This window comes from Phodopus roborovskii, unplaced genomic scaffold (assembly GCF_943737965.1).
Source record: "Phodopus roborovskii unplaced genomic scaffold, PHOROB, whole genome shotgun sequence".
In the NCBI taxonomy this organism is placed as follows: Eukaryota; Metazoa; Chordata; class Mammalia; order Rodentia; family Cricetidae; genus Phodopus; species Phodopus roborovskii.
Genome location: NW_026125554.1, coordinates 4,946,509 through 4,959,583, shown reverse-complemented (window position 1 = coordinate 4,959,583; position 13,075 = coordinate 4,946,509). Strand labels below are relative to the sequence as shown.

General features: G+C 50.0%; 1 protein-coding gene across 1 annotated transcript; it reads left to right on the top strand.

The window, feature by feature from the left end:
* The first annotated feature begins 3,127 nt into the window (after nucleotides 1-3,127).
* Nucleotides 3,128-12,035, top strand: Plin3 (perilipin 3). The gene is made up of 7 exons (XM_051177601.1): nucleotides 3,128-3,210; nucleotides 4,136-4,334; nucleotides 4,495-4,577; nucleotides 6,638-6,935; nucleotides 9,347-9,546; nucleotides 10,201-10,326; nucleotides 11,098-12,035. Exons 1-7 carry the CDS (start codon nucleotides 3,145-3,147, stop codon nucleotides 11,437-11,439), a joined length of 1,314 nt encoding a protein of 437 aa, XP_051033558.1. The 5' UTR covers nucleotides 3,128-3,144; the 3' UTR covers nucleotides 11,440-12,035.
* The last annotated feature ends 1,040 nt before the right edge of the window (nucleotides 12,036-13,075 follow it).

Below are 13,075 nucleotides of genomic sequence, written 5' to 3'. Positions count from 1 at the left end.
CAGGAGTCCAGGAACCAAGGGTGGCCATCTCAGGGCCTCGGAGCCTCAGGGCCTCAGCGCCTTGCCCACCAGAAGGCACAGTGAGTGCCTCAGGCTGGCTGAGAGATCAAGCTTTCATTTAGGCCCTAACGTGTGTATACTCTTGACTATTGATTCCCAGCGTCCAGATGGAGACTATCACTTAGCACATCTGAATATGTCACTCAGCCATGCCCTGGATCCACAAGCCTCTCTGGAAACATGGGGGATCCAAGGATCTCCAAAAACCCCCCAGGAAAGGATGTTACACAGGGTTTCCTCTACCCTCTCTAGAGGACTCTAGATCTTTCCGGGACTCAACAGGCAACCTGGTCTGGGGCTCCAAAGAAAGGTAAGTGGGTAGGACTAAGTAATGGGTTTCTCTTATTGGTCCTCTTTCCCGTCACTCTCAAGCCCCTCCCTCACGAGGATCCACAGGGCCGCCCTGTCCCTCCCGGGCAGATCCGAACTGGCTTTGAGAGGGGAGGTTTCTCTGCCTCGACAACCTGAGGACTCTGGTGAGAGCTGGGGAATCCAGGGTCGATCTTGGGGCATCCCATGGGAGGCGGGAGACATGAGACTTTCCTGGGAGAATCAGAGGCCCCCTAAATCTCTACACGGTAGACAATTCCGCTTTTACAGGAGACTAACTTTTACCGGAGGCTCTAACTTTTGCAGCACTTGCCTCTTGCTTGGCCTGGACACCCTGAGATTTTGGAGGTGGGGACTGAGTTCCTGAGTGCCAAGGAAGGTGGATTGTACCGTCTTGGGTCTCCAGAGTTAGAGCTGTGCTCAAACGCACGTCCCGTGCTTCCTGGCCTGTGGCTCCACCCTCCTTCCCCAGTACCGAGTCTCCTGTCCTCCAGAGCAATCAACACAGCAGCTTCGGTTGTAAATAGTTTTAACAGCCCTGCACTGGTCCCAGCCGCTAGAGCGGGTGTAGGGGTGGGGAATGTAGTGGGGAGTGTGACCATTGCATAAAGCCAGGCTTGTTCCACACCGGGCCTGGTGCAGCCCTCTCTTGGAATCTCTCAGATTCAGTCTTTTGTTTCTGTTTTGGTAATTAGTTTTTGAAATGGCCTGGAACTTGCCATCCCCATGCCTCCACCAGTAATTCTGAGATGACAGCATTGTCATCAAACCAGGCAGAAAGACTCCCTTGACCACTTCAAAACCTTGATTATGCAGCAGACTTTGACCCTGGGGGCTTCTCTGGCTTTCTCAGCAGAGAAAGTAATCTTGTGGGCGGGGTGTGAGAGGGCTGGTCAGTTTCTGGCAGCTGGAGCCAGCTGTAGGGAGGTCACAGACCCCAAGAACTCAGAAAGTGCTTATCTGCAGCTGCAGCGGCCTTTGCTTGGGGGTGGGGCCTCCAGGGGAGTCTGATTGACTTCAAAGGGTCAGTTAGGCTTTGCTGCTCACCAGGTGAGGTAACAGTAACCGTGCTTAAGTGGCGATCACAAGACTTGAATGAAGCATGACCCTCATCACCTGACTGCTCTGTTGGGAAACCTTTGTTACAAACAGGAAGCTGCAGCCTTCACTATCAGCAGTTAGGTTGTGGTATGCCAGACCGGTTTATTGAACATCCCACAGATGCCACCACCCAATCCACCAGAAAGTCTGAGCTGTAGATAATGGGAAGCAAGCTTCCCAAGGATTTGAGCCCCTCCCAGGGGCCTCTGGAGTCAGGATCAGGGGCCAGTGAGTTGGCAGGGACAGATACCTACCTGAGTTTGATTTCCAAGATTCATGGTGGAATGAGAAAATCTAACCCTACAGGTTGTCTTGTGACCTCCACATGGGCACACAATGGCAAGCATATGCTAACATAGACTCATGCTAAATAATAAATAAAATGTAAAAAATAAAACAAAAAGCGGGTTGGGGTTGTGTCTCAGTGGGCAGCCCATGCCTGTCATGTGATAAGACCCCTGGGACCCACCCCAAACATTGTACACACACACACACACACCAAAACAGTCCCAGTATCCAGGAGTTACTGGGTTCAGGCCTGTCACATCAGAATTTTCTGGAACACCAGTGTCTGAATTAGGGGAAACCTTTAGACTCAGTGTGGATATGAGTTAGTGGTGCTGGGTGGAGACAGCATGGCCTATCCTGATTCTGCTTACAATGAACTGAGGCTCCAGTTTCCCTCTGATGTGGTCTCTCATTGGTTCAAAACTATTTTTTGAGACAAGGACTCATGTAGTCCAGGCTGGCCTAGAATTTGTGATGTACCTGAGGATGACCTTGAAGTCCTGACCTTCCTCCCAAATGCTGGGGTAAATAGGTATGTGCCACCACTCCTGGTACCTGTGGTTCTTGGGCATCACTGGGACATGCTGGCTCTGCCCACTGACCCCAGCCCCTGGTTTTTGAATAGGTGATGTTACTTACCTGGCCTAAAATTTAGGGACCTGCCTTCTACCCCCACCCTCTATCTGAAACCTGTCCTTAGTCTGTCCATTTTCCCAATCTTCTAACATCTACGTGAAGATAAAATCAGGCTGGAGAGATGGCTCAGCATTTAGGGCATTTATTGCCCCCTCAGGGGATCCAGGTTCAGTTACCAGCACACACTCGGTGCCTCATATCACCTAACTCCAGCCCCGGGGGACCTGATGCCCTCTCCTGCTCTCTGGCTACTGCATGCACCTAAAACAAAAATGTAAATCTTTATAAGATTTATTATATTTATTTTTGTTCTTTTGAGACAGGGTTGAACTCTGTAGACCAGGCTGGCCTGGAACTCACAGAGATCTGCCTACCTCTGAGTGCTGGGGTTAAAAAGGCCTAGGAAACCTGTCACAAACATGAGGAATTAAGAGTTCTAAAGTTAGAGATTGGGGGTGTGGTCAGGGTGGAGCCCCCCCAATCCTCCTGTGAAGGGCTGGGGGAGTGGTCAGGGGTGCAGCTTTGCTGAGTGCCTGGGGCAGTGGGTTGGCTCTCTAGTACCAAAGGGTCAGGGGTTGGGAAGGAGCTATGTGAGCTATGCCTCACCTTGGACCTTCTGAAATGATGACGGGGCTCTGAGAGGTTCATAGATCAACTCTGCTTCCTGTGTTCATGGAACAGACTATCACTTGACTATCTCTTTTGCCCGAAGCACCTGCTGCTGAGACAATGTCTAGCAATGGGACAGATGCCCCGACTGAAGCCCAGGCTGCTGTGGAAGAACCTGTCCCACAGGTGAGGGGTCTGAGTTGCAGGGAGGTCTGCAGCTTCTGAGAGTGCTCTGCCAGCAGACTGCTGGGGTTGGGGAGGGGCAGCCAGGAGAGAAGTCTAGAGGTCTGCCTCCCTCCCTCCTTCCTTCCTTCCTTTTCTTTTTTCTTTTAGTTTGGGACAGGGTCTCACTATGTAGCCCAGGCTATCATGGAATTTGCAGAGATCCCCCTACCTCTGCCTTCTGAGTGCTGGGGATTAAACACCTAGGGCCAGCCCTTCATCCTTTTCTCTCCTTTCAGTACAGGGTCTTGTGTAGCACAGCCTAGCTTCAAACTCACTATATGGCCAAGGATGATTTTGAATTCCTCTTACATGCTTCCCTGCCTCCCATCTCTCTGTCTCTCCCCAACACTTTCTCCATCTGTCTATCTCTTTGAGATTATCATTTAGACCAGGCTGACCTCCAATTCACTATGTAGCCCAGGATATCATAGTCATAATAGAACCCTTGAGGCTCCAGTCTATGCTGAATGACATCATGTGTTGTGGCCCTAGGTTTCTGGGGATGGAACATAGAGCCTGTTATGTGGTACAACAGTGCACTAACAAAAATGGGGTGCTTTAGCCAGGCATTGGTGGCCCATGCCTTTAGTCCCAGCACTCGGGAGGTAGAGTCTACAGAGCTAGTTCCAGGATAGCCTCCAAAACAATACAGAGAAACCCTGTTTTGAAAAAAAAGGGGGGGGGTGTTCCTTTGTCTGCCTGACTCTTCACTGTGTGTTCAGTCTGGTGCTCAAACGAGTGAGTAAGCCACCAGAAGCACGTGATGGAACCTTCAGGTTCCTGCCTTGTGCAATTGTTCATACCAGCCCTGCTGGCCTGCTCTCCCAAAATGAGAGCATGCCTGTGGGTCCCCCTAGCTCCTAGCCCAGTCTCCTGCCCCCCACAGCCCAGTGTGGTGGACCGTGTGGCCAGCCTGCCTCTCATCAGCTCCACATGTGAGATGGTGAGCGCAGCATACACCTCCACCAAGGACCGCTACCCCCACGTGAGGACCGTGTGCGATGTGGCTGAGAAAGGTGTCAAGACCCTCACTGCGGCTGCGGTCAGTGGGACACAGCCCATCTTGTCCAAGCTGGAGCCCCAGAGTGAGTTGAGGACAACAGGGGAGGAGAATGCCTCTCATGGCTATCTTTGGAGGGGATCACCCCCACTTCTGGACTCCAGTCCTCTGAAACTGGCCTTGGGTGGCTATCCCCATTTCTGAAGGGCAATTACAGTGGGTGTGTTTTCTCTGGTGTCCTGCAGTTGCTTCGGCCAGGGAGTATGCGCACCGAGGGCTGGACAGATTGCAGGAAAGCCTGCCCATCCTCCAACAGCCGACTGAGAAGGTCAGTGCTAGGTCAGTTTTCCCTGTCTTGAGGCCCTGTCTGGACCTGCCAAGTTCAAGCTTTATACACAATACATATATGACAGTGCTCACTGTTACCACCTGCATTGGATAGAAAGATCTTGAAGGTTGATCACATCTAGTGATAATATCATCTGGATCCCACTGAACTCACAGCAAACGGCACTCAGTATCATCTGGTCTGGCCCCTCAAGTGTCATGCACAGTGTAGATGGAGATACACACCCTTAGAAACAGTTGTAAGCCTTTGGGAAGGAGCCTAAACCCAAGAAGGCAGGGGATGCATCTACAACAGATGCAGGCATTAGAGGCCTGCCCCAGGACCTTTAATGAGCTATTCTTAACTGAACCAGAAATTCAGCTCTCTGGTCCCCAAATGAGGGGGGGGTTGTTGTTTTGTTTTATTGTGGGGAGGTTTTTTATTTTTGTTTTAGTTCGTTCTTTTAAGACAGGGTTTCTCTGTGTAGTTTTGGAGCCTATCCTGGCACTCACTCTGTAGACTAGGCTGGTCTTAAATTCACAGAGATCTGCCTGTCTCTGCCTCCCGAATGCTGGGATTAAAGGTGTGCACCACCACCACCTGCCAACAGGATCTTTCTTAGATAGCCCAAGCTGGCTTGAATGTTCAGTGTACCCACTGACCACTCCCCAAGCCCCTCACTGGGGGATTCTAGACAGGGGCTCCATCCTTGACCATACATGCCCCCAGTCCCTCACTAGAGGATTCTAGGTGGGGCTCTATTCCTGACCATACCCCCTGCTCCTCACTGGAGGATTCTAGGAAGGGGCTTCAGCTAGCCCCCATTCCTATCTGGCCTCTGAATCAAATACTGTATAGCTGCTTTCCAAAGGGGACAGGCTTCATTTTCATGTTCTTCTGGACTGGACCCCTCTATTTGCCATGCCCAGGAATAGCGTCAACCCCAGGACAATAGGACAGAGGCCCCTGCACAGAGGCCCCACATCTGGATGTAGTCACAGCTGGAGATATCCCAGCAGCCCTCTCTCTCTATCAATTCCAGCACTTTTTCTCTGAACACAGATCTGCTTAAAGGTGTCCTTCAGAGTGCTCCTCCCATTACTGAAGGGAGCACTTTATGGTCAGATTCTCCTGATTCATGTGACGGAGACAGATCTGTGGCTCTGGGCTTTGCATTTGAGAGGGGCTGAGCTGTTTTTCATGTTCTGGATGATAGGGAGGTCATTTTACCTCTAAGCCATATGGGACCAGCATGTGGTCAACATGGCATTTAAACCTATTACATAGACTGCAGTGAGTTTAGGGTTGGAGCAGCCTGGAATACCCTATGTCAAGAATAAATAGGGCCAAGATAGTTTAGTGAGTAAAGGCAATCAATCACACCCAATCCTAAAGACCTGGGTTTTATTCCCAGGACCCACAGAGTAGGAGAGAGCTGAGTCCTACATATTATCATCTGACTTCCACACCTGTGCTGTGGCACACACACGTAAAAAGAAATTTAAGATACTTATCTAAGTCATTAAGAGGCTAGAGAAATGGCTCAGTGGTCAAGAGTGTTTGTTGTTATTCCATAGGACTTGAGTTGGGCTCCCATTACCCATTTCAGACAGCTCACAACTGCTTGTAACTCCAGCTGGCCTCCGAGGGCACCTGCACAGAGAACATACACCTATATAGATGTATAACAAGTAAAAATAGTATAAATCTTTTTATATATAATTTTTAACAAATTGGGAAGGATACAGGTTCAGCCAGGATCACCTTCAAATAAAAAGCAAAGACACATAGAGATTGAGTGATTTGCCTGGGACCATGTAGCTTGATGTGATTTGAATTTGGAACATTATTGTACTTTGAAGTCTTTTTTTGAGATACTAGCCTTGGCTAACCTAAAACTCACAGAAATCCACCTGCCTTCCTAGTGCTGGGATTAAAGATGTGTGCCACATTGCCCAGCTATGAGGTCTTAACCACACAGGGGCTTGAGTGACCCCTCTCTGGCCTCCCTGGGTGGGGGGTCTGGGTGTGGAAGGATGCTAACATGTCCCGTCCTGCAGGTTCTAGCAGACACTAAGGAACTGGTGTCATCTACAGTATCTGGAGCCAGAGAAATGGTATCCAGCTCAGTGACTAGTGCAAAGGACACAGTGGCCACCCGGGTGACTGGAGCAGTGGATGTGACCCGGGGGGCCGTGCAGAGCAGTGTGGACATGACCAAGTCAGCAGTGACCAGCGGCGTCCAGTCGGTCATGGGCTCCCGAGTGGGACAGATGATGATTAGCGGAGTAGACTCAATGCTGGTAAAATCAGAGGCCTGGGCAGACAACCGCCTGCCCCTGACAGATGCAGAGCTGGGTGAGTAACCTCCCCTGGCCTTAGTGCCTATACTTGGTCCTCCCCACAACTGCCACCCTCCTCTGCCCCAGCCTCTGGTGGATTCTGTCCATCCACCATTTCGGTTCCAGGAATCAAACTCAGTCAGGCTCCTCAACAAGCTTTTACCTAGTGAGCCATTTTTTGGTTCAAGGATGACCCCCTGCCTCCACCTCCCAAGTACTGGGGAGACAGGTGTGTACCTCCACCCTGTGGTCTCAGTTCCTCATTGGCTGGCCATGAGCCCCCAGTTCTGTGGGTTTTAAGTGGCACATAGCCATGCAAAGCCAGAGCAGCACTCACTCCCAACCAACAGTGACCCTCTGTGGAGGAAACCTAACTGCACCTCAGCAGATCCCCGATACAGACACCAGCCTGTGAAGGAGTGGGGTATAATGTATGAACAGGAACCAGAGGCTCTGTGGAGGCTGCTCCTGTCTGAGCAGCCCTTGGTTTTAACAACTGCCCTCCCAGATGCATCCCTGGTGGCTTGTGGGTAACACCAGGTAGGGAATAGTAGAGGCTTATGGGAGCTAGCTTTGAAACCCAAACAAAGGGGCCTGGACCTGTTACCCCAGCATTTGGGAGGCTGAGGCAGGAAGAGGGAGATGTTCTAGGCCAGTATGGGCTACTTAGCAAGCCCTGTCTCAAAATACAAGAATCAGCTTCAGTCTGGGGCTGTGGGCAGAGCATTCACCTAGCACACACAGGGCCTTGGGTTCCATCCCTGGCACAACATAGCCAAACATGGTGGCACAGACCAGTTGCCCCAGCACTTGGGAGATGAATGTAGGGGGCCCGGGGTTGCAGGCCAGCCTTAGTCTTTTCCACCCCTTCCAGTTCAGGCCAGTAGAGCTGCCTGTCTCCCAGGGACACAAAGCCTGTCTCCTCCCTGTGTCACGCCACTGCCCATGGCTTTCTGCCCTCGCCTTGGCTAAAAAACACAAGGCTGCTTTCACTTCCCAGGGTGCACCCCCCAGCTTCCAAGAGAGCTGCCACAAACTGGCTGGCCAGGACAAAATGTAGCCATTTTGTTTTGAAAAATCCACTGTGAAAGGAGAAATGGGAAGGGAAAACAATTTTTTTTTTTTCAGAACATAGAATTTTGCCTAGTGTGAGCCCACACATCTTTAATCCCAGCATTTGGGAGGCAGAGGCAGGTGCATGTCTGAGTTTGAGTGAGATGCTGTCTCCAAAAAGAAAAAAAAGCACGAAGGCCTCTGAGTCTCTGAGTTCGTGGGCCAAGGCCACAGGTTGGCCTCTGTCTGCCCAAGCCGTTCTTCCTCTTGGTTTTTGAGACCTGGGGCTCACAGATTTGGCTAGGCTGGCTGTCCAGGAGAGCCCTGGGGGTTCATCCTCCGGTCTCCTCCTCAGTAGAAGGCTTTCTTGAACCAACAGCTCCCAAATCATAACATGGAAGCTTATTGTTAATTATGAATTTTGGCCTTAGTTCAGGTTTGTCCCACTAGATCTTAAAACTTATATTAATCTTGTTTCTCTTCGTCCACATTTTGCCTTGGGGCTTTTTACCTTTCTTTCTGTGTCCTACATTCCTGCTTCCTCTGTGTCTAGTCCCAGCATATCTCCCACTCTTTCGCCTCTCTTGTGCTGAGATTCCTCCTCCTATTTTTTCTCTCTGCCTGCCAGCCCTGCCTATACCTCTACTGCCTAGCAATTGGCCGTTCAGCTTTGTATTAGAGCATTCAGATGCCTTTGGCAGGCAAGGTGGAACAGCAACACCTCTTTACATAGTTAAACAGTTTTCTGCCACACATTTCTACATAGTTAAAGGAATATTCTATTCTACAACACTCCTCCCCAGTGCTAGGCTTACACATTTTTTGTTTGTTTGTTTGTTTTTCGAGGCAGGGTTTCTTTGCTTTGGAGACTATCCTGGAACTAACTCTGTAGACCAGGCTGGCCTCAAATTCACAAAGATCCACCTGCCTCTGCCTCCTGAGTGCTAGGACTAAAGGTGTGTGCCACCAGCATCCAGCTGGGGTTACAAATTTTTAAAATCACATTTCATTTTAATTGTATGAGGCGTGCCTGTGCTAAGTGCATATGGAGTGACCAGGCACAACTTCCAGGCATTGGTTCTCTCCTACTAAAGGATCCACGGGTTGAATTTGGTTTCTCAGGCCTGGAGCAAGCATCTTGGCCTGCCCAGCCCTCTTGCTGTCCCAGACCTGGGAATAAACCTTTACACAGCTGCTCTGTAGCTGAGCCACGCTGTCAGCCTTCTTTTTGCTTTTTATTCCGAGACAGGGTCTCCTGTAGCTCACATTGCCAGAGACCTGCAAGCCTCCTGCCTCAGGTTCTCAACGCCCCCCACAGGTCATGCACCGGGCAGTGTGAGCCTGAGTGAGCATTCTCTCCCTCTGTGCCCACAGCCCTGATCGCCACGTCCCCAGAAGGCTCGGACATGGCCTCGCTGCAGCAGCAGAGACAGGAGCAGAACTACTTCGTCAGGCTGGGCTCGCTGTCTGAACGGCTGCGCAACCACGCCTATGAGCACTCACTGGGCAAGCTGCGCAATGCCAGACAGAGTGCCCATGAGGCGCTGCAGCAGCTCACGCATGCGCTCAGCCTGGTGAGACTTGGAGTGTGGCCAGGGCTGGGGCCGCCTTCCTCTTCCTGCAGCTTTTCTCCATTCATTAGCTGGGATCTCACCCAATAGCAGGTGGGCTGGGCTAGTTCCTCTGAGATGGTTTCATACACTATGGTGTATGAGTCAGCTCAGGCTGTGTAACAAAGTGCACAATCTGTGCAGCTGAACCAGACACATTCACTGTACAGCCTTGTGAGAGGAGTTGCGAACTTTGATAGGGAAACCAGTGTGATTACCTAGGCTGTTGCAGAGTATGTGGGGCAAGGCATGGGCTTCTTTCTCCACCTGGCTAGCTAGGGGTACTACTGCTCGCTGGGTCCCGAGGCCAGCTAAGGCACTATTCCATCTTACTCATGTGAAGCTGACTGAGGGTGGTTGCTGGTGGAGCAGGGTCCATCCTCAGCCTTGCCCAAGAAGAAAGATAAAGGTAAAGGTGTGGGAATCCTTGGCGCATGCCTCTCATCCCAGCAGAGGCCAACTTGGTCTACATTGTGAATCCCAGGCTAGCTAGAAAAGAAAAAAGATGTAAATGAAGAGCATCCCCGTTCCTGTTGTCCCCAACTGGCTGGAGCCCAACATCTGGGACAGATGTGTACTCCCTTTTCTACAACCCTCATCCCTTTCTCTGGGCTGCAGATGGAATCTGTGAAACAGGGCGTGGACCAGAGGCTGGGGGAGGGGCAGGAGAAGCTGCACCAGATGTGGCTCAGCTGGAACCAGAAGAAACCCCAAGATGCAGAAAAGGACCCAGCTAATCCAGAGGTACCAGCTGGGCCCTGGGATTTCCGCGTCCATCTTCATTCCCAGCTCTGGGCACACTGTGCTTCCTGTCCCTGGGGGTGATCACAGATTCTAGTCAGGCTTTATAGGATTCTGTTTTGTTTTGTTTTTTTCCTCTTGGTTTCTCAAGACAGGGCCTCACTATGTATCAGTGGCTGTCCTGGAACTCTCTCTGTAGCTCAGGTCTGCCTCCCAAGCGTTAAGATTAAAGTCATGCCACCACCACCTGGCATTTTGGATTTGGTTTTCATTTTTGCATTGTTAGTATTACTATGAGGGGTTGTTTTGTTTGATTTTGAGATAACAGCTGTACGGCCACCACAACTGGCATCTTAGTGTCCACATTGTGGTTTGATTTGGGGTTTATATTTTTGTTTTTTATTTATTTTTTTGTTTTGGTTTGGTTTTTTGAGGCAGGGTTTCTCTGTATTGTTTTGGAGCCTGTCCTGGAACTGGCTCTGTAGACCAGGCTGGCCTCAAATTCACAGAGATTCGCCTGCCTCTGCCTCCCAAGTGCTGTGATTAAAGGCGCCACCACTGCCCAACTGTTTTTTGGTTTTTTGGTTTTTTTTTTTTTTTTTTTTGCTGTTTGGTTTTTGTTCCTCCTAGTGGCTTGTGTGTTCCACAAGTCTAGATTCTAGGCATCTTCCAGTGTCTCCTTGGTTATAGGAGCCTGAGGGGGGCCGAATCCCTGTCCCTCACACTGGGCTGTCCCCCTGCAGGCCCTCACCCTGTCCCACTCTCTCCTTCCAGCAGGTGGAGGACCGGGCACTTGGCATGTTCAAGGACATCACACAGCAGCTACAAAGCACGTGTGTGGCCCTGGGGGCAAGCATCCAGGGCCTGCCTAGCCACATCATGGAGCAGGCCCAGCAGGCCCGCAGGCAGGTCGATGACCTTCAGGCCACCTTCTCTGGCATCCATTCCTTCCAGGACCTCACAGCAGGTGTTCTTGCCCAGACTCGAGAGCGCATAGCTAGAGCCCGGGAGGCCCTTGACCACACTGTGGAGTACGTGGCCCAGAACACGCCCGTCACGTGGTTGGTGGGCCCATTTGCTCCTGGAATCACTGAGAAAGCCCCAGAAGAGAAGTAGGGAGAGGGGTCAGGGCCAGCATCTGGCTCCAGTCAGTTTTTCCTAACAGTCCTGTTGCACACCAGATCCTTCCTACCCTGAGTCTGAAAAGTGTTTAACCTATCCCCATCAGTCTCTTAAAGCACAAATAAATAAATAAATAAATAAATAAATAAATAAAATAAAAAATAAAAATTTCTAGAATGTTCCTGGAAAAAAATTCTTCTAGAATGTTCTAGAAAAATTTTCCCTTTAAAAAAAAAATCATCAGGGTAACTAGAAATGATGGCACATGCCTGTCATCCTATGTCAGCACTATGAAGCAGGAAGATCAAGAATTCAAAGCCAGATGCTACATAGCAAATTCAGTGATAGTCTAAGCTAGGTAAGACAGTGTCTTGACATACATCAGGCCATGGTGATAGTCCATTCTGGTGCCTTTATTATGCCATGGCCTACAATAGCAAGCGCTTTCCCAACAGACCCTGATACCTGGTCCAAGAATTCGGCCTCCATGACAGGGTGGACAGCAGGGACGTGAAATTTGTTGCAGATGAGAAAGTTGCTGAAGGCTGAGTGTCCAGTGTTCCTCAAACCCTGGGGTTCAGTATTGCTTTTAATAAATTTTACGTGTATCAGAGACCAGGCAGATGGTGTGTTTGTTTCTCACCCAGCCACTGAGCCACCCTAGCAGGGGAGCAGAAGGGACCCACTGCCCAGTTTCCCTCCCCTGCACTTTCTGTGAGGTGTAGGGGAGGGCCAGTGCAACAGACTGAACACCACCTGCCAAACATGTCCATATCTGTTCTTGACCTAGAGACAGGAGGATTAGGAGTTCAAGCTCATCCTTGTTTACATAGTTAGTTTGAAGCTACCCTGTCTCAAAATAGCAAAACTCAGGAGCAGGAGAGATGGTCCAATGATAATGTGTTTGGAGTGTGACCAGGAAAGATACCTGATGCCAATCCCTGACTTCCACACACTTTTCATATACATAAGGAAAATACAGGCCATTCTAATACCAGCTCCAACATCCAGAGCTGTGGGGACATCATGTTCAGTAATATGAGCCAGATACTCCTGCCTAGAATCCCACAGTGAGGGTCATGGGGCTTGCATGGGTCTAACCCCACCTAGAATCTTCCAGTGAGGGGTTGGGGTCATAGTCAGAGATACAACTGCCCCCTCCCACCTAGAATCTCCCAGTTGGAGTGGATGGCTCATACATACCACTTCCCAGTCAGTGTCCCCTGTAAATTGCTTCTGCTTTTCTGTTTTCACAATTTAGTTTCATCAGATATAAAACATGCCCAGAGTTACAGGATAGCGTCATGTACATACAAAGGCTGTTTCTTAAAATACTAAATACTCAGAAATCTCTTTCAAATTGTTTTGTTTTGAGCCCATGTGATGGCTCAGCAGGTGAAAGGGCTTGCTGTTCATTGACCTACACACACACACACACACATATATATATATATGTTTTGTTTTTCGAGACAGGGTTTCTCTGTATGCCTTTAAAGCCTGTCCTGGAACTAGCTCTGTAGACTAGGGTGGCCCCAAACTCAGAGGGTGTGTGTGTGTGTGTGTGTGTGTACAAGGAAATCCATTTGGTTGATTTCCTTGTAGCCTCCAGCACTCGTTTATTATTTATTTT